This window comes from Typopeltis vanoorti, chromosome 16 (genome assembly GCF_054136105.1).
Source record: "Typopeltis vanoorti isolate ZY-2024b chromosome 16, IOZ_Tvanoo_1.0, whole genome shotgun sequence".
Classification (NCBI taxonomy): domain Eukaryota; kingdom Metazoa; phylum Arthropoda; class Arachnida; order Uropygi; family Thelyphonidae; genus Typopeltis; species Typopeltis vanoorti.
This window is the reverse complement of record NC_143564.1, coordinates 76953804-76980477: the sequence shown is the minus strand read 5'-3', so window position 1 is coordinate 76980477 and position 26674 is coordinate 76953804. Positions and strand designations below refer to the sequence as shown.

The 26674-nt window shown below is 35.9% G+C and overlaps 2 protein-coding genes and 1 pseudogene across 2 annotated transcripts in view; 2 read left to right on the top strand and 1 right to left on the bottom strand.

The window, feature by feature from the left end:
- LOC150098144 (gamma-tubulin complex component 4-like) overlaps nt 1–4654 on the bottom strand; it is a 307854-nt gene extending 303200 nt beyond the window's left edge. Inside the window, exon 1 of the mRNA XM_090406372.1 lies at nt 4319–4654. Within this exon, the coding sequence (XP_090262498.1) occupies nt 4319–4393 (75 nt within the window). The 5' untranslated portion in view covers nt 4394–4654. The remainder of the gene's footprint in view (nt 1–4318) is intronic.
- Nucleotides 4655–10059: 5405 nt separating this feature from the next.
- LOC150098143 (microtubule-associated protein 1 light chain 3 alpha pseudogene) lies at nt 10060–10576 on the top strand (annotated as a pseudogene).
- Nucleotides 10577–11441: 865 nt separating this feature from the next.
- LOC150098142 (snRNA-activating protein complex subunit 3-like) overlaps nt 11442–26674 on the top strand; it is a 131353-nt gene continuing 116120 nt past the window's right edge. Inside the window, exons 1-2 of the mRNA XM_090406543.1 lie at nt 11442–12153; nt 19263–19352. Coding sequence (XP_090262669.1) covers nt 11948–12153; nt 19263–19352 — 296 coding nt within the window. The 5' untranslated portion in view covers nt 11442–11947. The remainder of the gene's footprint in view (nt 12154–19262; nt 19353–26674) is intronic.

The following is a 26674-nucleotide window of genomic DNA, read 5'->3' as shown; positions in this document are numbered from 1 at the left end:
AGATGTATTCACATTAAGGTTCTGTAATAGACTATTCACCTCCACTTCATTCACCACAATTCCTGTATAAACTAATGGTTCCGCCATTCCTTCAATGCCATCACCTGGATGATAAACTCTTGCAAAGTGCTCACTCAGTAATTCCACTATATCGACTAATTCAGTGACTTCCCTACCATCGGAATTCCTTAAAATCATTCTGCTGTGTGCAGTTTTTCTTTTACTTGCAGCATATTGGAAGAACTGTTTGGGATTCTCTTTAGCTTGCATGGCTAATTTCCTCTCATAATCTGCTTTTGCTTTTCTTACCACACTCGTTACCCTTCTGACCTGCGCTTTATACCGTTCCTGTGCCTGCAGGTCACCTTTCTCCTTAAATTCCCTCCACAGTTGTTTCTTTTTTTGCAACTCAAGCCTAATGATGTTATTCATCCATTTAACCCCTACTTGATTTACTATTCGGACTCTAGGTATACAGTCAACCATAACCTCCTACAAATGATCCTTGACCACTTCCTATGCACTATCAACATCCAGCCCTTGCAGTTTTACATGCCATGGCACTGAACCAAGCAATCTTCTAAGCTTGTCATACTTGCTAGCATGGTAATTCCACATGTACCTTGTCTTAATCAAAAATTTAACACATTTAGCCACCTCCCAGGTAAAGTGACCTTATGATCACTCTCACCAATAGATGGCAACATGGTCATAATCATTACAGTCAAATTCTCAGATGCTATTACTAGGTCAAGCACTCTCGAAACCCTAGTATTTTCCATTACATGCTGTCTCAGATAGTTATCCCTTACTAACTGAATAAAATCCAGTTCCTTCCTTACATGTGTCCTCTCCTCTTTCCAATCAATGTTACCATAGTTGAAATCCCCCATAATAATTACCCTCCTTCCACTCATTTCATCAATTTGCTTATGCATACTATCTCCACCATCTATTCCATCACCTGGTCTATAGCAGCACCCAACTGTATATTTTGTTCTGTTAGTCTCAATCTCACACCAAATAGCCTCAAATGAGCTCTTTTCACTATCCTGCAATATAACTTCTATTCTCCTTGGCTGCAGTTCAGCTATCATCAATAACACCCCCCCCCTTTTTTTTTGTAGTATTTTTGGTGTGTATTGAGATTGCCCATGTGTATTGAGAGAGAGATCCCCGAGTTTGCCCTGGGCGGCAAACTCAGGGACCACCCCGGGTGGCAAAAGCTCTAGCTATACCACTGAGTGCCTGTAGATTAGTGTCATGTTCTTAGCAATCTACTTATGTATTACAATAGGATGATAACTGTATTTTGCAATGGAGTACACATATAATAGCGTATTTAGATTTTGCAAAAGCCTTTGACAGACTGCTATATGACCAGCAGGTGAATTGGGAGAGATGGAATGGTAGTTAGATAATTGCAAACTGGATAGGAGAAAAGCTACCTAATAGGTATCAAACAAATTGTGTGCTGGAGAGTGGTTTCCCCAAAGAGGAGTCACAAATGGTGCCACAAGAGCATATCTGGAATGATATTGAGAGGTTTAAATGGAGATATTCAGTTAATGTTCCAATGAGTCACTAGCAGCTTTGACATATTTATTTAACAAATCCTTCCAGTGGAACAAGTCTGCATATGATGTGTAAAGTTGCAGAGGATCAAGGAAGAGAAGTTTCGGAATTATATGGGTGAGTAGCCAGTTTGATGTTGCAAAGTCGAATCTATGGATTGAAAGTTTTCTTTCTTTTTTTTTTTTTTCATATTTATGTATTACTTATTTTGTTTTGCTTCTAATTACTCAGAGAGAAAATAAATCTTCAATTCTTCATCTTAAGCCAAATATCAAGAAGAGATGCAACAAAACATTCTGTGACCACACAAAAGAGGTTGCACTTGTGAAGTGCATGTTGGGAGTTTGGAAGAGTTGAACAGTTTTTATTATTAAAAGTAAAGTTTGATGATTTCTTATGACCAGAAGAACTGGTGAATGGTTCACCTAGTTATGATGCACCCACAAAAATGGAAATACAATGCTAGTGAACCTTTCAAACAAACACAAAGCTCATGTATCTAAAAATCTGTGTATTTGTATATGAATTGTTATAACTTTCAAGTTTTTAGTTATTTAATGAAGTATACTCTACAGTTGTTTATTTTAGTTTACATTATTTTGAACAAAGAAACTTCATGGATGCAATTTTTTTTTTTTTTTTTTTTTTTTTTTACATATTCTTTATTAAAGCCCCATCTACAGATACATAAAGCACCCATATAGGTTTTTTTTTTTTTAAATAGTTAAACTTCTTCAATTATGAAAATTGCTTATCAAGTAGTAATAGCTGATAAAAGACCTTGCCTACCAGCTGTTATAGTATTCAGTTCTACAACAGTTTAAACATTTTGACAATGTCACAGGGCATAGGAGGAAATTCTCAAAGGGATCAAACAAAAATAACCTGCAGCTATGAGTTGGCAGTCTTAAGTTTATGATTTACTAGCAAGCAAATGCAAATTAATGAGATGCTAGCAAGCGAGTTAACTGTGAACAAGAAATCGATAAGGTCCACAATTACCACTAACATATGGTGGTGGGTGAAGAACTGCAAAACATGTGCTGCATAATGAGAAAAAACACAAACAACTGGAAGCCTGCAAAAATTTTGTTTAAACAGCTGACAGTGAACATGGTTTTCTAAACCAACATTTCTGAAGATGAGAAATGGTGCTTCCATTATTATTATGGTCCTGAGACCAAAAGACAAGGTACAATTGTTTCTGTCCAAGACAAACAAAACAAAAAAAAAGTTACCTTCAAAAAATTGCATATAAAACCATACTGACTACATTCTTTAATCACAAAAGAACAATCCATACGGAATTGCTCCAGAAAGGCCTCCAACCAAGGATTACTACTTAGAGGTGCTGAAATGCTTAATGATTAAAAGCAAACAAGCATATGCAAGCTCACAATGTGATCAATGTTACATGGTGAAAATGCTCAGCCATCCTCCATCTCCCCTGAATTGACTCCAGCAAACTTTCTTTACCTCTAGTTCTCAGGTGAGATTGAAAGAATGTTGACCCAATAGAAGTTATGACATTAAAAAAAATGCAATAATAGAACTAAATACTAACTAAATACTCGAACAGGAAGATGAGTTTTCCAAGTCTTGGAAATGTTGTAACAAGTATATTCTACTTCATTGGGGATGAAAACTTTTTCCATTACACATATTTCAACTTTTTTTTTTTTTTAGCAATAGTGTGTATAAGTTGACGCCTTTTGTCAAATGAATGGGGAAAAGGTTTTGACAGAATGAAGAACAAGGAGTTCATCTATAGAAGCTGAATAAGGAAGGGATGTGTGGAAGAGCGTAAGGGATAGGATTTTTTTTTTGTGTGTGTGTGTGTGTGTGGCAGCAAGGATCACCCATGCAGTCCAACTTCATTCCCTGCATCTGTAGATTTTATTTTGACCAAATCAGGGAGATATACGGCTGTTAACAAGAATTTTCTGTGTGCATGCAAAAGACACTGACTAAAAACACATATCTGCCTTTTATTAGTGTTTCTGATTAAGGATTTCACTAGCCTGGGAGCTGTTTGGAAAACTGGTTCTTATAAAGAGACAGGAAGAAGCTCTCTGAATACTGTGAACACTGCTGCCAGCACAAGACGGCAAAATCTTTAACAAAAGACAAATATGCAAGCTTCTGGTGTCCATGTCTTTTGACTACTGAAGGCAGCATTCTCAAAAAATATTTTGAAGTTTTCAAAAGCAATAATTATTTCCTCCCTCTTAGCTATAAAATAATGGATATTTATTACACAATGTTCTATTAAATGTCAATGGTAAGTGATACGTTTCTGACTTTTTCGAGTTATGTTACAATTTTTTCTTCACTGTTTGCATTTTTTTTATTTGAAACGAAAACAAAGAAAAAATATATATTAAAATGGGGGTAAGGGGAAAAACATATTTCCCCATCTAGATTTGCCACAATGCTTGACTGAAGCACACTCTGAATACTTCTAATCCAAATTGTGACAAACATCGGTTGCGCAAAGCTGTAGTCCACAAATCAAATACTAATGGAGATTCGCAAACGTTTTTACCGATCCATGTTATGTGGTAATGACCTCATGCATTTTGTTCAGCATAAAGGAATAGCTGCCTACCATCAGCTGAATATTCACGTTTATAAATAAAAAAATAAAAAAAATGTTTATTTAAAATAGTATCCCTATTAGAAAAAGGCAACTGGCCTTGATGGTGCACAACAAATTACACATATAGTTCATTTTTCCATATACCTTTATTCCTTCATCTCCATCCACAAATATACTTCCAGGAAATCCCTGTAGTGCCAACAGCAATTCATGCAGCATGTTTTGAATTTAATGTAAAGCGCAATGCTAAAATTTTAAATCCTAATAGACACCAAAACACATTGCAATTCGCAGTGATATGAATGTGTAGAAAAGCGTAAGACATTTCTTATTGGGTTGACAACATCCTACGATGACATATCATTCCTCACATTGTGGAAATTTCATCATAAGATAAACCATAATTGTGATATTTACTTCGCACATCTATTGCTAGTTAACACCACTATCAAACGCAGACTTCTATATACTGTCCTAACATCACTCACACATGCAATAAGAAAGACAATAACAAATTTCCCTCCTAGGATAGACATTCCCCCTTATGAGTATATTTTTCCCTTAAAATTGACGCCTACATTTCTTTAAAAAAAAGTTTTTAAGCATATTGTAAAACATTAATAAAGCAAGATAAAAGAAGGAAACAATGCGACACAGCACAACATCACAGTAGATTTCTTCACACGGAATATTTTAGTAGTAGTTACTTCAACAAACAGGCATTTCTTTCATGTTAATTAGAATTCACGTCAGAAAACGTATAGGAGAAAACAAAGGGAATTTATGCAGCAGGAAAAGGGAAATAACTGAAATTACACGATGAATAAGCGGATTATACATCGGCAATGGGAAGTCCTCAAAATTGTGCGAGCATATAACAGTAGATACCGCAGAAATGTTTCTGAAATAAAATTCTTTCCATTGCTCTAATTGCATTATACATATTTTCGCATTCCATAAAAGAAAAAAGATGTAGGTTACAAATACAAGAAAGGTTTTTAAAAAAATGTACTGGCGTCCTAATGATTCTTGTTTAAAAATTTGTTAATTTAAATATATTCCACGCTCTGAAAACTAATTAGAACAATGTCACTTTTTAATTTCCTAGCTAGGAATGTTAATAAACGAATGTATTTAAATAAAATCTCGTTCAGGATTAAATTAGATGTCTTCATTACATACAATTCAAGTATAGTTATATGGCAATGGTAAACTTTAAATCATAATAGACACCAAAACATACTGCAGTTCGCAGTGCCATGAATGTGTAGAGAAGCGTAAGACATTTCTTACGCTTTTCTATATATCCAGTGTGCATATTATCTATAATATAATTTGGAAATGTGCTAATATGTATTATTATTATTATTATTATTATTATTATTATTATTATTATTATTATTATTATTATTATTATTATTATTCTTGATACCTCCAAGGAGTCCGAAGACTCATCACAGGAGGACACCTACAAATGTCTCAACCACTACACCGAACCTCTACTACGAATCATCTCCATCAACGCCATTTACCTCCCACCTCCATCAACACAACAACTAGCATATGTCTGTAAATTGCGTGTGTTCTGAAGGGCAGATTTGTCTGTATGCAGGATGAAAAACCCGAGTTTCCGGGAGAAAAAACCCTGCTATCTCCGTCTGAGATCGGCTAACTCACCTTCGATTGAAATCGTCCAGATAAAGATTCCTCCCGTCGCGACGAGAATCGAACTTAGGCCGATTCCAAACGATGTACCGTCGTTCTTCCAATTGCGCAACGGAGGCACTATTTTTTATGTATTATGTATACTCGACATTTTTCAAATATATTATTATTATTAGTTAGTCGATCTCGGTCACAGGCAAGCGGGTTTTTCCTCCCGTAAACTCATGAAAATCGACCGTAGTACCAACATTATTTTCAGACAGTGACATATTTTGTTAGGGTTAGGTACCAAGAGATGGCAGCACTTGTTTGCTAGCCTCTTCATCGGTGGCTGTTAAAATTAGTGATGGACATGGGCTAGCGATCTCTGATTGGCAACCGATGGAGATTGAACTGCCCACTCAGTCTCCAAAAGCTCGATAGGGTATAAAGGCCTCGCCTACTTCCGATTAGGGAATAAAAGGCGTTAGTTTATATTTTTATTTGATTACTATTATTTTTTATTATTATTATAAATCAGGGCTGTGTAGCTCAGTGGAAGTGGCGCTTGTGTCCCCTGCGCTTGAAGTTACACCTAGGTTCCAGTCTAGTCGCTGCCTGGAGGAACTTTTTCTAAGCTTATCCTCGACCGGTTCCCGAGTTAGTCAATCTCTGGCACAGGAAAGCGGGTTTTTCCTCCTGGAAACTCGGGTTTTTCGTCCCGTAAACTCATGAAAATCGACCGTCGTACCCACATTATTTCAGACAGTGACCTATCTTGTTAGGGTTGGGTACCAAGAGATGGCAGAACTTGTTTGCCAGCCTCTTCATCGGTGGCTGCTATAATTAGTGATAGACATGGGGTTGCTATCTCTGATTGGCTACCGGTGGAGCTTGAACTGCCCACTCAGTTTCCAAAAGCTAGATAGGGTATAAAAGCCTCGCCTACTCCCTATTAGGGAATAAAAGGCGTTAGTTGATTGTTTGATTTGATTATTATTATGTCACACCTCCAAGAAGCCCTAAGACTCATCGAGGGAGAGTGTGCCAACAGAATCGAATGATTGTGGCTCCTTCCAACTACTAACCGCGCTCAAACTTGCTTAACCTTTTGCATGCGCCATTAGTAGCAGAGGTTCTGCCAATCGACCAACCTTTGCCAGCAAAGGTTGGTCGATATACTTAATACGCATAAAAATGTTTTCTGTTGACTTAATAAATAACATAAAAACTTCCTTTAATCTGTATAAATACTGAGAAGAACCCCTACATACTATGTCAATCATTAGACATACTATATGCGGGACTTCATGCAGAACTACTTTTTAAGATTTTATGGTAGTCTTATACAGCAATAAAAATTGAATAAGATATAGAAAAAAAAACGAAAAGATATTTGAATGCAACATTATATTATATGCTTATCGCACATTAAAGAATAAATCTAGTGGGCGATGGGTAACACCATTGAATAGGAAGAACTAAATAAAACGAATTGGTTCTAGGATAAAAGGAGTTTGAAATGGTACAAAATCATTACGTAGCTCGGAGAAAATAAGTGAAAGGTATAGTATGGAAACATTATTAAGAGATCATCGACACTAGGGAATATCTTAGGAAGGAAAGTGGAAAGAAAATAAAAATAATTATTGAAGAAAAATTCTGGCAAAATAGAGTTAGAATGTATTTCACTTGCAGAATACCTTATATGTAATAAAAATCGTCCAAGTAGAAAATAACATGATATATTTAATAGGGGATATGTGAAAGAATTGATGAATGAGTGAGTGGACTGCTGACTTAAAAGGATGAACTAAGGAATTGTAGTACCTTTCACATGGGAATTTACTTTCAGTGTTAACTTTGGCATGATGCTAAAAGAATAGAAAGAAACTGGCATTGTCATTATAAAAATATATAGTGTTAAACAATGCGCTGCAAATAACAGGCTAAGTATTATTCTATGAGCAGTTGCAGAAGTCCTAAAATATTTAGTGGGGAACAGCATTGTCAAGGCTATGGACCAAAAGTTGGCTGCAGTTGTCTACTATATTCTATATTTTATATGCCTCCGTAGCGCAATTGGAAGAACAACAGTACATTGCGCCCTTCGATTGGAACAGGCCTAAGTTCGATTCTCATCGCGACGGGAGGAATCTTTAACTGGACGATTTCAATCGAAGGTGAGTTAGCCGATCTCATACGGAGGTAGTAGGGTTTTTTCTCCCGTAAACTCGGGTTTTTCATCCCGCATACAGACAAATCGGCCCTTCAGAACACACGCAATTTACAGACAAAAAATACTAGTTGTGGCAGGCGGTAGATGGCGTTGATGCAGATGATTCGTAGTAGAGGTTCGGTGTACTGGTTGAGACATTTGTAGGTGTCCTCCCGCGATGAGTCTTCGGGCTCCTTGGAGGTGTCACGAATAATAATAATAATTCTCCTTCAAGAGAGCATATTGTTAGTGACAGTCATGGACAGCAATTCTGTGATTAGCTAGTTGCTCATTAGTCTCCAAAAAATTAGTTAATGCAAAATAGCCTCATCTTCCCTTTCGCAAATAAAAGGACGCCAACGAAATTTTTTAATTGATAATGACCTATTCATATTTTTATGTGTCATTGGAAACGTTCTAAACCTATTATGATATATACATTAGTAGAGTGAATGCTAATGTATTAGATGATTACAAAGCCTACAACATATATTAGGTTTATAATGGACTAAGGCTTGTTTCTATTTTTATATAATTAAATAATAAAAAATAAATAGAAATTTATTACAGAGCCTGTGTAGCTCAGTAGAGAACAACGCTCTTTCACGAATTAGAAGCAGGAGGTCTAGGTCCAATTAATATCCACTTAAAAACAGTTATCAACAGAGCGAAGACTGCAGAAACAGCAAACACCAAGTGATACCACGGATATGCAATAGCATTCCTACAGAAATGCCTTCCACACAGAATAATCAGCACAATGCGAGATATTCACGGAAGAGTTCCCAGAATGTTTATAGAGATGGCGGAGGAATACGTATTTGTAACAGAGCGCATCAACACTGAAACCTTAATAAGTCAAAAAACAAAAGCAACATACTACAAACTAAGCAGAACAACCATTCCCATACCACAACATAGAGAATTAAGAAGAGGACAAATCACACTCAGTCCGGTATTAAACAATATCTTCAAGCTCCCAATACATCCAAAGTATAAAACCTTCTTCTTTAAAGTACACCATGCCTGCCTACCAACCAAGATGTGGATAATGGCTAAAGGTATACCCCTTGAAGGGAATGCAACATGTCAGTTTTGCCAGGAACCGGAAACACTATACCACCTAATGTTATATTGCAAGGAAGCAGAAGTAACTTAGAAAGCCGTTAAAAGATGGCTTCCAGAAATCAAAGTAATCAATGAAGAAATGTTATTCTGGCTAAAAGGAGAACATATAAACAGGGTGCAAACAATTGTTCTAATCCTAACGATGTACGCAATTTGGGCTCACAGGTGCGACCAAGCGTATGGAAGGGAAGATAGTCCCGGAACAATATCGAAATTACATCACTACATCCAGGAGGAGATCACCAATTCGGTCCAGTCCAGAAGAATGGACACACTTAACCTCCAACCTTACATCAGATGAACCTTCCAACCAACAACAGAACGACACCTTCATCACTCCTAGTGGAAATGGGGCAAATCGGAAGTAAATTCGGAAGGATACTAACTCTCCACCTCCACCAGAGGAAACAGCACCTGAGTCACTTGGAACAGATCTCCTACCGCAGGAAAAAAAATGTGCTCTCCTACTTCATTGCATGCGAATGTTATTTCGCTGTACAGATGTATATATGATTTATCTTGTAGAATATATAGATTGTTAAATATATAATAAGTGTGATATATAATTATATATATGGTATGTAAATAGAATTAACTGTATATTAAAAAAAAAAAGCTGAATTATACCTTAATTGATGTAATTGAGAAAATAATGTGTATGTAACTAACAGATGAGATTCCCTGTTTATAAGTAAAGGAAGTTAAGGCATTTTAAGAGAACAGTAATGTAACAACTACATTATAACATGGTGATATAATATAAAATGAAACTTCTATTGAAATAATGGTATAACAAATGTATATATTGTATATAGAATTCATTATGATGTAAATAATTGCAAAAGTTTATAATAAAGTTGTTAATAAAAAAAAAAAAAAAGTGTAGCTCAGTAGGTTGAAACGCATGTTGAAAAATGTCACAGTCAAATAAATCGTTTAAAGAAAGGAGATCTTTCGCCCAAAGGAAACAGGATGTCGAACAGATTCGAGCAAAACATCCCAACAAAGTTCCAGTAATTATTGAACGCTATTATGGTGAAAAGCAGTTGCCTATCCTAGACAGAAGAAAATTTTTAGTACCTGACCATATTGCAGTTGGAGAATTAGTAAAAATTATCAGAAGATGGCTACAGCTTCATCCAAACCAAGCTTTTTTCCTTCTGGTAAATCAACATAGCATGGCACCTGTTTCAATGACACTAGGAGAGCTTTATGAAAGAGAAAGAGATGAAGATGGATTTTTGTACACAGTATATGCTTCACAAGAAGTATTTGGTTGATTATTTATAGAATTATGTTTGACTTTTCTGTGTAACATAATATCATCTCATTGGTTTATAAAATTGTTGTAGAATGTTCATTTGCACATTTTGGAAAGTGGAAGTATGTATTAAACAGTGATATCTGAAACTTATCAATATGATGCAAGTTATTCTTCATTTTTAAAGATTTTTTCTTACTTTTTTACATTAGGATTTGTGCATAAAGTCAGTTTGTATAGTCTGTTATTTCACTTCTTTGAAATTGTTTCAAGCTGAAAGCATTTGGCAGATTATGGCAGCAGGAACTGCCTTAATGGTCATGTGAAATAAAGAGAGGGGGGGAAATGGGATTGTATATGTCTGCTGTATATTTTTATATTAATCCTTGGTCTCTGCTGTATCTAAATGTAAAATAGTGATTAACATTTTGCATATCACAGATTATATTTAGCAAATGACTAATTTCTCATGTTTATTTTATTTTTTATAGGATATTGCCATTATTTCTCAAGTAGCTTAAAAATGTAGACAAACTCGGAAGCTATCAAAACAATAAATTTGACAATACTGTTGTTCAGAAGTGGCGCTTGCACTTTCAGCGCTTGACCGCATGACGAAAGGCGTTCGAATCTAGTCGCTGACTAGAGGAACTTTTTCTAAGCCTTTTCTCGATCGGTTCTAGAGTTAGTCGATCTCTGGCATGGGCTAGCGGATTTTTCCAAGGCCTATTCCAATCGAAGGGCGCAATGTACCGTTGTTCTTCCAATTGTGCTACGAAGACGCTTAATTTATCAATTTAAAATTTTTGGATGAAATAATTATTAACAGTGGGTATTAAAATATAGCAATAAGGATCTGGAGCAGGTATTTTAATTACGTTCTTTTTCCAATTAGATTTTTTTTTTTTTAGAAATTTTCACTCTATGGTGACAAAATCGAAACTAACTTCGTTGTTGTGCTAGTTTGGTGCTGTTCAAGTCAAAGTAGGTATTGATGAGATAGTAAACTAGAAAAATCATAAAACTGAAAACTTTTGGAGTAAATATTTATAACTCTTAAGTGCTCAAATATATTAATAAAGGAGTGAGGGTGGTTGTTTTTATCATGCTTTCTTCAATTATTTTTTTTAAAATTATTTTTAATAACACCTGCGTAAGTCAGAGTGAACACATGTTTACCTCGTAGCAGCACTTACATATTTGCGAAATGGCGCGCTAGCTTTGTATGAGTTGTGGTAGGTTACAGCTGCGGGGTGGTATACTTTGTACCGTTAGTGGTAATTATGTTATTTCTCTTTAAGATGTGTCATTAATTATGGTGATTTTAATTTATTTTATTCGCTTCCTACCTTTGTAGAGTAAGTGATTACTTTTACTCTTTGGGTAGAGTAAGTGATTCAATTGTTTTGAAAATAAAAGAAGTAGGCAAATAATTTCTTGCAGAAATACAATTCTTATTTGAAAACTGTGTTGGCTTATTTTCAGCATTAGCTTAGATAAGTAAAATAATTCTGCATAAGAGATGGAGGCGATACATCGTAGCAGTGAGCGACCCTGGATTTCCGAACATATTAATTTGAAGAAGTTTCTCATGGACTGGATGACGCTTTTTAACGAAAGCGGTATACCACGTGAAATAGTTCAGTCGAAATTAACGCTGTCGGAGAAGCTTCAACTAGCCCTCGGTGTGAATATGGATGTTGTGGCTCAGTTAGAAAACGAATGTGGGTAAGTTAATTATATCATCATATAGGTAGGAGCCAGAATCTCATTTTTTAAGTCATTTATTTAATTTTTTTGTGAAGCTTGAAATAATTTTGCGTTATTACAGCAACATATACTATTATATTTTGATGCTTTTCAGCCTTGCATCCTGCAGATATAGCACCTATTATTATTACATGACACCTACAAGGAGTCAAACTCATTCAGGGAAGGACATTTTACTCTACTGCATACAGCTTACCTTCTCCTTACTTACTTTATCCACCAACTACACACAACGCTATCTATCGTCTACAACCAATAGTATTTTTTTTTTGTCTGTACTTATACGTACTTCTCTCTGCCAATATATTTTTGAATGATAACAATGAAAGATCCTTTCTAATATCTTCATTATCTTCATATGATTTGTGTCTTTGATGTCATCTGTTCATTAGTCTAAGTTTTCACAGAATTCTGTTATCAATGGGCTCTGGTCTGATCAGATCAGCTGGCTTGGTTGGCCGAGTGGTTAGCGTATCTGCTCTCCAGCCAAAAGGCTGCAGGTTTGAATCCAGCTATGAGCATGGATGTTTGTGAATGTCTGTGAAAATACCAGTAGTTGTGGTGAGCAGTAGATGGTATTAGTGTAGATGATGATGATGGTGGTAGTTGCGGTTCGTTGTAGTTGGTGGAATGAGTGATGGAGACAGAGTTGTAGAGTAAGTGCCCTCCCTCGATGAGTCTTTGGACTCCCTGGAGGTGTCATGTAATTTCTGTCTTATTTCAAATTTATTCAACTGAGTCCCTACCATACTAGCTCTATTTATTCTCTTGTCTATCTATATAAATATATATATATATAATTTGCCATCTTCAATAAAAAGTGTGCATAAATGGTTGAAATATTTTATTTGTTGTACAGATGAACAAATTTGGGATGTAATTGAAGCTTTCCCATGTTCCTGTCTGTATTCTTATTTTGGGTCTTTTTATTCCTGATTATCATTCTGAATTTGTTACAGTTGTTATTCAATTTAGATAAAGAATCCTGGAAATTTGTACTGGGTTTCTTTAGAGATGAATGATCTTCATAAAGCAAGGATCTAAGTTTGATCTCTCTGATTCTGAAGTGATGTTTATTATTATTAGTATATGGATATCTCCTTGGAGTCAGAAAACTCAGGTGAAGATTGTAGAAGTGTTAATCTCTATACATTATATCATCTCTCTCTCTCCCCCCCCCCCTTAAACTCTTTCACTGTCAGGGCACTCACAACTAATTATACCAATTTATTCTGCTCACTCACTGCTCTCCAGGCAAAAAATGTAGTCCACACTCCCTTCTAACCATAATCTTATACAACTTTTAGGGGAGACCTCTAGCTCTCTTTATTTATCATATATTGAAAATACGGGGCATCTCAAAAAAATGTATACACACTTCAACAGCTGATAACCCACTTAATTTTCATTATTTTGCAGGTGTAACAGATTTGAAATAATGGCTGAAACCAGACTAAGCTTCGAGGAAAGAAAATTTATCCTAAAATGCTACTGGAAGTATGAAAATGTAGTGGAAGTGCAAAGACAGTTTAGAAGAGAATTTCATCGAGATCCACCTACGAGACTTACTATCACTCGAATTAGAGATAAATTTGAAGAAGATGGAACTGTTCAAAATGTTCATAAGCAACGTTCAGGAAGACCACGAACAGCTACGAGGCCCGCAACAAAAGAAAGGTTGATTGAAACGTATCGTCAAAGTTGAAGAAAATCTGTGCGACAAGCGTCTCGTGAGATAGGAGTATCAAAATCAAGTGCCCATCGCATGTTGAAGTGCAGTCATTGGAAAAGTTACATTCCAAGAAGAGTACATGCTCTCAACAAAGATGGTCTGGATAGGAGAATGCAGTTTTGTGAGTGGTACTTGGAAAAATGTGAAGAGGATGCACAATTTCCAAGATGAATTGTGTGGAGTGATGAGGCCACATCAAAATTAAATGGGTCAATTAACTGGCACAATTGTACTTACTGGGCACCTGAGAATCTGCATTTTATGGAGGAATATCATGTAAATTTACTAGGAGTGACTGTAAATTTACTGTGGTGCAGCTTATCAGTAATTGGTACTGTAACTGGTGCCAATTACCTGAACTTGCTGCATGAAACTCATGCCATGTATTCAAGAGGACTTTGAGGATGAGGACTTTTATTTTCAACAAGATCGGGCACCCTCACACTACCATCGAGATGTGAGGGCCTATCTTGATGAGACTCTACCCAACAGATAGATTGGAAGAGGTTCTGGAATACCCCCCCCCTGCGTTCACCAGACCTCACGTCAATGGACTTCTTCTTATGGGGATTTATCAAGGATAAAGTTTACACTTCAAAACTGACAACAGTCGACGACTTGAAAGCAGCAATCGAAAGATAATGCACTCAGCTATGAGACAAAATGATTCTCAGTGTTTGCAATTCCAGTGCTGCATGTTATCAGCGGTGCCTGGACCAGGACTGTCCTCAATTTGAATACAGATGTTGAGGGATGAAAAGTACATTTATGCAGTGTACTTTACAATGTGAAAGTTAACTGTATTATAAATGAATCATGATCCTCGATGAATCTTGACAGACTTTATGTTCTTAGGAAGGACCTCCCACGATGAGTCTTTTGACTCCATGGAGGCCTGAATAATAATAATAAATACAAACTTTATGATCATTCAAATTGTGTATACATTTTTTTGAGACACCCTTTTTTTTCCTTTGTGTCAATCTTATAGAAACTCTTTAATAACTTATAAGTTTCTATCATGTCCCCTCTTTTCCAACTATCAACTGAACTCTGCAACCCATATAATTTCAACTTATTCTCAAAGGAAACATTTTATAGACCTATCATCAATATAGTCACTCTTCTCTGAATCCTCTCCACCACCTGCTGATCCCAAAGAGAAAGCTAGGTGATCAGATCTGTGCACAGCAGTCAAGTTGTGTTTTCAACATCCAAGTGATCCTTTCAACTATTTACCAACTTTTGCAATATGACCTCTGAACGTCAACTCTCTGTCCACCCTTATTCCTAAATGTAATGTTTTATTATTATTCATGACACCTCTGAAGAATCGTGGGAAGACACTCACTGTACAACTCTGTCTCCACTGCTACTACCAATCAACTACATCAGCGCCATCTACGCCCACAACCACCACAGGTATTTTTTTGTCTGAAAGTCGCATGTGTTCTGATGGGCCAATTTGTCTGTATGTGGGATGTTTTAGTGTAAAACTTTTCTGAAATATGTTTCTTTTTAACAAACAATAAAATGCACAATATGAACTTTTTTAAAGGGTTAATAGGCCTTTAAAGGCTCTGCTTTTAGTTGTGTGGAAATGTGATACAGATAATGTAACCTGAAGTGTATATCCTTATATTTTGAAACATTAAATTGACAATCATTATCCTTTGCCCTCATTGCCAATTTATTTAAATCATCCTGCACAATCTAAATCACCTTTATCAACTATTGCCCTCCCCAGTTTTATTTCAAACTGTAAACAACTGAACATACATGCCTTAAATCTTTTCCTATATCATTACTATTGAAATTAAAATGTATTGCCCATAGTACAGAACTCTGTAGCACTCTGCTAGTCACCCTCATTCTTCTAGGTGGCTGACAGACAACTCTTCCCCCTTCCTCCATCCATGCTACTAGCTTCATTTCCATTCCCATTCGCTCCAACTTTGTAGTAGTTTTTCACACAGTATTTTGTCAAATGCATTTGCAAAGTCCAGCAGTATCATGGTGACTATTTCACTTATGCCCCTTTAATTCATAATGTAATCCATATAGATGTTGAATAAGTGATTTCACATCACACCACCTTCTTTACTTTCTTCGATTCAACCCCTGATTTGCAACTTAAGTAGAGACTAAGTACTTTCTGCATGCTGTTCTGTTTACCCTATATAACTAGTGTTATGAAGACAAATTAATTTGTCTTTTAGGACTTTGATGTCATCAGATCTTATATGTTCATTTTTTAAGGCACGTGTTACTGTATCAATCCATTTAGATCTTGGTCTACTTCTGGGTATTTTTCTTGCTGTCATGTCATCCAACATCTTTTTGCTAATCTTTCCTTTCTCATTCTGTATAAGAGACCATATCAGCTGAGATTGGCTCTGCTCACACATCCTGAATGCTGACAATGTCAGTTCCTTCTTAATATCCTCATTTGTAATATGATTTTGCCATTTCACATCAATAAGTTAAAATTGGTTTGAACACTATCTTGTATATATGTATGTAGCTAGTTTAGTATTTTCACTAATTTCTCTTCATTCCATATAAATTTATTCAGTTGGCACTCTACCATTCCAGCTTTGCTAACCCTGTTGTCTGTTTGCATATTTGGTTTGCTATCTTCAATAAAAATTGTGCCTAAATATGTGAAATGCTTTACTTGTTCTATTGGTTCTCCATTTATGAATCAGTTGATATTTTCTCTGTTCCTGTCTATTTTCATGGTTTTTTTCTTTTTATTTCTGATTTTCATACCAAATTTATTAGTGTCATTCAGTTTAGTTAGGGAATCTGCAGATCTACTGGATTTGTTGAGGAGTTCATTTGAATAAAGGAAACAGCTGAGTTGAATAGCTGCAATTTTGATATCAGATTTAATACCACTGTCCTTCTTAATATAATTAATATATGTTGAAAGTTTTTTCACTTGGCTATATTATAAATGAAGGATTCCAAGAAATTATATTATTGGTTTCATCCTTTATCCAAGTGTAAGCAAACTAAGTTTGTGCTTTTTTTTTTTTTTTTGAGCCCCATACACAAGAGGTTGGTAGATCAACCTATAGCATGAAGTATCTTCACAACTGGGCTACTTGTATATAAAGGTTGAAACTGGTCTAGGTAGTGGCCCTTCCCATAATGTTTAGCATCATACATGTCCATAAGGATATGTGCCTTACATTATTATTACCTGACACCTCCAGGGAGGGCACCTACTCTACAACTCTGTCTCCACTACTCAATCCACCAACCAATGAACTGCAACTACCATCATCACCTACAACAATGCCATCTGCTGCCCACCACCACTAGTATTTTCACAGAAAATCACAAACATCTATGCCCACAGTGGGATTTGAACCTACAGCCTGTTGGGTGGAGAGCAGATACTTTAACCACTCGGCCAACCAGGCTGGCTATTATCCTTATGGGATACTAAGCCAATTGATGTGATGTCATTAGCCTCTATGTACAAGTAGTCCAGTCATGAAGATACTCCATGCACAAACTTTGCTTGCTTTACTTGGATAAAGGATTAAACTAAGAATATAATTTCTTGACATCTTTAATTAACCATGAAAAAAAACTTTCAACATCTATCTTTAATCCAGAGTATTTTAGTAATAAAATGTGACACCTTTTGACTACTTGTATATAGGAAATATGACTTCTGCATTACTTAAAGCTTTGTATCTCTTCTGGGTCTGGCTTCCACTGGTGACATTTATTAATGTTCATCTCTGGACTTGTTTGCTTCATGGAGAGTAGAGCGGCTTTGCTTGGTGGTGGGTTTTGCCTGTCGCTGAGTGGACCGAGTTTCCTGCTTTGGAGTGATTAGTTTAGTAGTAATCCCTTAGGGTCACTCAGTGAGAATTAGAATGAGCTTGTAGATCATTCACAGTTTTTGAAGGGGTATCCTCCATTTTAACATACCTTAATAAAGGTTGAAACCGGTTTGGGTAGTGGCTGTTCGCATAATTCATAGCATTATTCACATCTGAAAGGATGTGTGTTTTGCATTATGGGATAAGACAATTAATTGATTTGAAGTCATTAGCATCATTAGCTTCTATATACAAGTAGCCCAGTCATGTGAAGAAATACACATAATAGAAGTTAATTTATCAGTTTCAGATGTTTCAGGAACTGACATATTGTTTAATTTAGTATATTTATTTTCCATATCCATATGGAAAATCTCTCTCTCTTTCTCATGTGTGTGTGCACATAAACTGATCATCAAACCATGCCTTAAACCTGGCCATCTTTTCTGTTTCATTACTGTCAGTGCATTCTGCTTGGCACCCACTCTCCATGCAAAAGAAAGAATGAGATGCACATTCAAGAATGCAAGATATGATATATTCTTATTAGCCATATTGTAAATTGTACGGTTATATGATTTAAATGTTTGAAAGTTTATTTTTCACTAGGTTAGACTATGATAAATTTAGTTTAATCCTTTATCCCAGTGAGAGCAAACAAAGTTTGCACCTGAAAATATCTTCAGGACTGAATATAGTGTTGCACTATCTTACCTGGGTAAGTAGTACAACACCAGGCAACTCATAGCAAAGGTGGAGCAAGATACCAACACTCCTATCCCAGTATCTCCCATAATACAAAACACATCTCCTTGTGAATATGTATACTGTTATGCATTAAGGGATTGGCCACTACCCAGACTAGTTTCGACCTTTATTGAGGTCTCTTGTTCCAGGCAGAAGCAGTAGCAAGGTCATCTTTACCTATAGTAGTTGCCAAAAGGTTTCCCACCTTTTTTTATTAAATTACTCTGGATTTAGAGAAAGATGTTGAAAGTTTATTTTTCACTAGGTTAGACTATGATAAATTTAGTTTAATCCTTTATTCCAGGTGCTACTGCTTCTGCCTGTTATCTCCAACTCTGGGCCTGGCTCCCACTGAAGAGACCTAAATAAAGGTCGAATCCCTTAATGCATAACAGTATACATAACCACAGGGAGATGTGTTTTGCATTATGGGAGATACTGGGATAGGAGTGTTGGTATCTTGCTCCACCTTTGCTACGAGTTGCCTGGTGTTGTACTACTTACCCAGGTAAGATAGTACAACACTATGTTCAGTCCTGAAGATATTTTCAGGCACAAACTTTGTTTTTGCTCTCACTGGGATAAAGGATTAAACTAAATTTGTCATGATTTAAATGTTTGTTTGTTTGTTTTTAAGGACTCAGAGAATACCAGAATTGGTATTATGATAAGTAACAAATTTATTTAAAAATAAAACATCAAAATATAAATTAGTTTTAATTAATTTTTTTTTTCTCTTCTTTTAGTCTTCATAATTTGGGTTGTAAAGGAGAGAACAGTTTAGATTTAGTGAAAACTTTTGAGATTCCTGAAGGTCTTGATCTTCTCACTGTTCGGTAAGTCAATACATCGTTCACTAAGCAATATACAATATATATTCTCTTCCCACTAAAACACTTTACATAAAGAAGAAAAAGGTTTAAAAATATCTAAAAAATTATTGACACCAAATTACATGACTCAAAAATCTGCACGTGGCAGATTTTTGAGTCACGTAACTTGGGTAACTCGAGTCATTTTTAAGCCCTTACTAAGTTAAATTTATATAAGTAAATTATGTATATTTGACAATGTTTTTTTTTTTTTTTTTAACAAAGTGTGTTTTAAGATTTTATAATGTTTAGAATTTCACAATGCTGTTTGTTATATTCTTGCTTATTTTGCTTAATTCAGGGACCACATTGCACAAGTTGTCAAGATGTCACATCGAATAATGGCAATGGTGCAGAGAACCTTGACATGCAGAAATAAAGAGGTTATAATGCCTTTGTATGCATGGCCTTGATCAGGCTTTGTATGAATTATTGTGCACAGATTTGGTCACTGGGTTTTCATGGTGATGAGGATATGTTAGAAAGGGTGCAGAGAAGATTCACAAAGGTGGTCAGTGGTCTTTGGAATGTGAAGTATAAGGACAGATTGAGAGAATGTAAATTGCAAAGACTCGTGAATAGGAGGAGGAGAAAGGGGAATATGATTGGGACATATAAGTTAGTTAGAGGTTGTTATCAGGTTGACATGGAAGAGATTTTTCATAGAATGGGAGAGGTGGGGGGGGGGTAGACCAAATGGCCATGCTGGAAATTTAAGGATGGTGAGAGCAGAGGAGTGAGGAGCAGGTTCTTTGCATGGAGAGTGGTTAGTGAGTGGAATTCATTGCCTGAGTGTGGGCTGTGAATGTAGACACATAATCAGTTTAAGGCACAGTTAGATGAGCATTGTGTGCAAGTGTGAGACCCATCCATGATGAGTCTGACTGCATGGAGGTCAGATGTTAAGAATAATAAAATAATAATAATTTCTTCCCTTCCTACTCTCCTTTAGAGTGAAATAAAGACCTACCATTCGATTTGATTCTACACTCTGTAGTACCTGAAAGCATGGAACAGATCTCCAGCCAAAAGACTGCGAGTTTGAATCCCGACGTGGGCATGGATGTTTGCGATTGTCTATGAAAATACTAGTGGTGGGGTGGGAATTAGATGGTGTTGATGGATTGAGAGACAGAGTTGTAGAGTAGGTATCCCTTTCTCGATGAGTCTTTGGACTGCCTGGAGGTGTCGTAATCATAATAATCACTAATCTGTTAGAAAGGAAGTGTTCTAACATGCTGCATCAGTACTCCTTTCTGGGTCAGTATTTTTAAAAAAAGAAATCTTCAAAAAGTTCACTAAACCATGAGGGCAAAGTCATATTGCAAGTTTTATGTCTTTCCAACCATTAGAGAAATGGCCTACTTAAAATAGTACTTCTTTTTCATCTCACAAAAGAGTCAGACTGGCTGCAGAACATATGCTGGCTTCAGTTTTAGTTGCTCTGGCTGTAATGTGAATTAAACCAATGATACTCATGATTGAACTATCATTCCAGCCTTTTCATTTTATAGGTATTAGCAGCTATTTTTTTTCTTATGTTATGCAACCTCCTGAAGGTTCTGTTAGCCATATAGACAACAAAACATGTTGAGGAAATACATCTAGTATCAATAGAGAACATATACAAGTTAAAACCTGGTTATCTATTACTAAACCAAACTAATCCTATACTCAATATTTTGGAAGGAAATTCTGATAATCACAATCGGCGATCACTAAAGAACTGTATTAAATTTCATTAGTATGTATTAAATATATTTTTTTAAATTGCAAATGTAACAAGTATGCTCTTGATTCTTTTGTTTGTGCTGCTATTTAACTTAGCATTGTAATATCCTTATAATGCTTATTAATTTGTTCGTTTGAAAATTAAACATACAAACTTATTGTTTTAATACTGACCATATTGTAATGCATACGAACAACTTGCATTCTTTGCCTACCAGTTTCGCTAGCAAACTGTCTAGCTTTTTCAAGGCGTTGACGGAAAAGCATGAAAATACTAGTAAATGCAAATTGAAAGGAACAGAAAAACATTGTAAACAATCTAGTAGCTAAGGTTACACGTTCACGTGACAGAGACTGAGAGGACTTATTGTTCTTATTTATTATCACGCATGCGTGTTTGTTGTAAATGCGTAATGTGATTACTGGCTAGCTGTAGTTCAAATGGATTTAGAGAGAGGATCAGGTTTTTCCACGAACTGTTCAGAATAGTACCCTGATTTCTGTTGAGGTTTCTGCCAGTTATTAACACTATTGTGGCTTCCTTGAATAAACGATGTCTGTAGTTGTCATCCAAATATGGCATGAAGCTGTTTTGCCACTCTATCGTGTAGTTAGACATACAGAAATTATGTGCTAAGCCGGAAGAAATATTTCTGTTGAGATTTACATCACCAACATGTTCTTTTTGTCTGATCTCTAAACTACGTGAAGTTTGTCCGATGTAGGCAAGATCACAGGAGCAAGGAATGTAATATACTCCTGGATATTTGTAGAATGGCACCTTATCTTTTGGGGATCCTAAAAACTGTCTGATGCTGGTGGTTAGTTTGAAGACCACTCTGATGTTGTAGGCTTTTAGTATTCTGGCTATTTGATAAGAAATTGACCTGATGAAAGGGATCACTACAGTAGAAATGTGCTGGAAGCTTGATTCTTCTTGTCTTCCGTATAGATATTTTTTGATGATGTTCGGAGGATATCCATTTTGTGATAATGTGTTGGCTATTAGTGAGAGTTCAGTCTGTGTATCCTCCTCTTCTGATATAAACTTTCGGGCTCTATTTTTCAACATATGGATAATGCTCAATTTGTGTGTCCTGTGATGGTTTGAAGTATAATGAAGATATCTTCCAGTGTCTGTAGGCTTTCTGTAAATTGATAATTTGACACTATTTGATTGTCTCTTTTTCAAGATGTCTAAAAAATGCAGTTGGCTGTTGTTTTCCACTTCCAGAATGAAAATGCAAGATCTCCTATGTAACGGTTCTACGTACCAAATTATAGATCGAGATCCCACTATGTCTCAAAGGAAAAAAGTTCGAAAATTACTGAAAAAAAGTGACTTCCTGGCCAAAAGAAATCATCAAAAATATAAAACCCAGTTCATGTTAAACCACCCCGCATGCATGGATTACCAAAAATCCAGAAATCTAATATCCCCTACTGGTTACAAGTGTTCCACTTGTGAAAGATGTCACATGACACAGTTCTGAGTGTAATTGGCTACTGTGATCCTAACAACTTAAGACTGCTATGCGTGTTGACTTCTAAACCAATAGAATATTGCTTATTTCAAAGAAAATAAGCCGAAATATTATACCTATGCTCTGTTTTTTGCACAGAGAATCCCTAGTTTTAAAAATGTTACCGGCAATATTAAAACCTGTACTAGACCAAGTTGCAAATATAGTAAATTACATCAAGTCAAGACCTTTAAAAGCAAGCCTTTTTTTAAAAAAAACTTTGCATATCTATGGAAGCCAAGTACGAATCTTTGCTTTTGCACACTGAAATAACATGGTTATCCAGGGGTAAAGTGCTATTCTGAATTTTAGAACTTAAGAATGAATTATTGGCCTTTTTTCAAAATGAAGGTACAGATGCTTTTGTAAAATGTCTGCAAAATGATATTTGGTGTGCTAAAATGGCATATTTAGCTGATATTTTTATTACTTAAATAGCGTTAATACAAGTATCCAAGGGAAAAATGAAGATATTTTGACATCCACTGGCAAATTGTCAGCTTTTCAGAAAAAAGTATCTCTTCCGAAAAACTGCATATCAGAAAAAAATACAGTAGATATGTTTCCGTCGCTCCATAATAAAAATATCGAGGGAATTATTTCTGTTATAACAGAACATTTAACAATATTGGAAGAAAAGATTTCGAGTTACTTTCCTTCATTAAATATACACAGTTATGACTGGATACGAAATCCGTTTGGCACAATTAATACATCTAGTTGTGAATTTTCGTTACAAGAAGAACAATTAGTTACCTTGTCAACAGATCGTACTCTAAAAATGAAATTCTCTGAAATACTCATAACTTGAGGAATTTTGGATTTTTATCCAAGCTTTCTCCACAAGGTCAGTGAAAATTTTGCTGCAGTTTTCAACATTATATTTACGTGAACTCGGTTTCTCAATATTAAACTAAAAAGCTTGAAAGACTTACTAATATAGGCAAAGAGATGAGGGTAGCTATATCACATATTAGACGTGATATTGTTGAAATCTGCAAAAGCCAACATGCTCAAGTATCACATTAAAATAAGTTCCATTTTTATAAAAGGGCAAGTTGATGCATATTTTTATTGTTAGTTTTATGACCCATTCTTTTGGTGTTCCCCAAATTTTTCTTATAATCAAAAGTGTTCCGTAACTTTGAAAAGGTTAAGAACCACTGGCATAAATAGTCCCACTTATAAACTAGCCCAACAGTTAGCCAAGTCGCTTGCCGCCCTTACTGGCATCTCTCCTACTTTTGTAAAAACATTCAGTTCATTTCAAAACACTAGTTGAAAATCACATCCTTAAAAATTCAGACATAATGGTTAGTTTTGATGTTACCTCTTTATTTACCAATGTACCACTGATATAGACACCCTTGATTTGATCAAGTCTAAATTTTCCCCTGATATCTCTGAATTATTCAAATTTAGTATGTACGCAGGTTACTTTACATGGGGAGGAAAAATCTACAAACAGATTAATGGTACTGCTATAGGTTTCCTCCTCTCACCCCCTTTAGCAAACTTTTACATAGAACACTTTGAAAACAAAGTACTTACCACAGCTACATATAAGCCACTAGTGTGATTACGTTAGGTAGATGATGTGTTTGCCATTTGGCTCCCCCGTGGACAAGACACTTTAGATGCAATTGTCACCTATCTAAACAGCCAACATCCCAAAATCCACTTCCCAATAGAAAAAGAATCAAATAACTGTTTACCATTTCGTGACACATTAGTCACCTGTCTTTCAGATGGATCACTATCTTTTTCCATTTACAGAAAGCCAACACACACAAAAAGATATCTACATAAACAATCGCATCCAGTTCAACAGTAGGGCATTTTAAAAACACTTAACACAGAGCCATTTGTGCTAACGATACAGCTCTGTCCACATAACTCAAATATCTGCGGCATACGTTCTTGGCCAATGGCCACAATCCCTACAAAATAGATAAAATACTCCATAGCCCCATTACCCCTCCCTCTCTCCCCTAATACACAAGAACACAACATTACCATTTCTATTCCCTATGTCAGAGATACATCAGAAAAGATAGCCAAAGTACTGATGAAACATGGCCTTTGCACCACATTCAAACCTCATGTTAAACTAGCAACTCTGATCTGCTCACCTAAGGATAAACTTCACCCTCTAGCACACCCTGGAGTGTATGAAGTTCCTTGTGACTTGGTCTACTATGGGCAAACAGGAAGATCAGTTAATATCTGTCTGGAAGAACATAAAAAAATATATTCACTACTATTACTATGGCAAGTCAGGACTAGCAGACCATGTGTTGGATACCCCCCCCCCTTTCACACAGGATTAGATTGAAGAAAACGAATGTGCTATTTAGAAGCTGTTATAGATCTGAAAGATTATTTTTTGAGTTAGCAATGGCTTTAAAAAATTCTCTTAACCTAAACAAATGTGGTTGCATTAATTTGTCAAAAATTTGGGAGAGTGTTATTGTAAGAACAACTTCCACATAGCTGGAATGGTGTTTTTAATTTACAACATTAGAGGACACCAAATAGGACTTTAGATCTTTTGTCCATTACAATTATTGTTTCACTTACTCACTGTCACGTATACTAGCTGTGTTGTGCTCTGATGATGCTGATTTGAAATTCAGCAAAATATAAGCAGTTAATAAAACATCTTTCGATAAAATTTTTTAGCTTTGTTAATACTGTTAAAAATAAGTAATGAATAACCGGCAACACCTAAGCTTATCTGTTAGATAGAGTTAAGGATATGACAAACTATTATTCCTGTAGCAAGAGAAGCCAAGTTCTTGGAACTCAACTTTGATAGAAAACTTGCATTCGTTGTACATACATGTTCGTCAACAAAGAGAAAAGTGCAAGAGAGCATTGCATCTCCTTCACACTATATCTATATTGAGTGGGGTGTAGATCAATATTCATTGTTTTGTCTGGTTCAAAGCTGTATAACTGAGAGGAGACCTCCACATTTTCTTTTAAAAGAATGCGGAGAATATACCAGGGCTTCTGCCCTAATGCCCAATCCTCACCTTCTTGTGGTGCACCCTGTTGGGTATCTACCTGGATACTGAACAAACGAGGATGGGTGCTGGCAATTTGGGATTTAGCTGACCAAATTGTATTCCTATTGGTTAAACCAAAATGCAAAATGATCGTACAACATGACAAAATTTCATGCCAGCTGGAGCGTTGCCTGGTGAAACAAGGCCCCCGTTGTTTTCGCCAGGGAACCAGGGCGAACAGCGAAAAGTCAGCTACTGGAATAAATCTGAAAACACACCCCAACTCAACATCACCAGAGTTAAAGATCGGTACTATCAACATAAGAAGCCTGAATGGCAAAGAAATGGAGCTAGCGGAGGAATTAGATAAGTACCAGATCGACATAATAGGGGTGACTGAAACAAAAAAGACAAAAACTGGTGAGATCTTTTTGAGCAATAAATACAAAATGTTCAGGCAATGACAATCAAGAAAAAGGAGTAGCAGCTATAGTATTCAACACAAAATACGAGGCTCATCTTCTTGAATGGCAGGCACTGTCAAATAGTGTGATTTGGGCAAATATGAGAATGGGGAACTGGACAATGAGACTTATTTGTGCCTATGGTCCCACAGAAGGTTCTACTAAGGTAGAAGTGGAGGAATTTATTGAGGCTCTAGAGAAAGCTACTGACACAATGAAAAAGAAAAAGTTGGTCCTTGTTGAGGAGCTAAATAGTAGAGTAGGAAATGATTGTCAGACACAAAAAAGTTTTGGGAAAATTTGGAGAAAAGAGCAAAGCTAATAATAATGGCAAATACATGTTGGATTTCTGCTCAGGACATGGACTGGTTATTACTAACACTATGTTCCAACATAAAAATGTGCACAAATTCACACGATGAGAAGAGGCAAGGAATAAGAAAAGTCTCATTGACTATGTTATTGTTGATAGTGATGTTTTCTCCCTGGTGCAGGACACCAGAGTGTACAGAGGATTTGAAATTGGAAGTGATCACTATTTAGTCTTCAGCAGGATA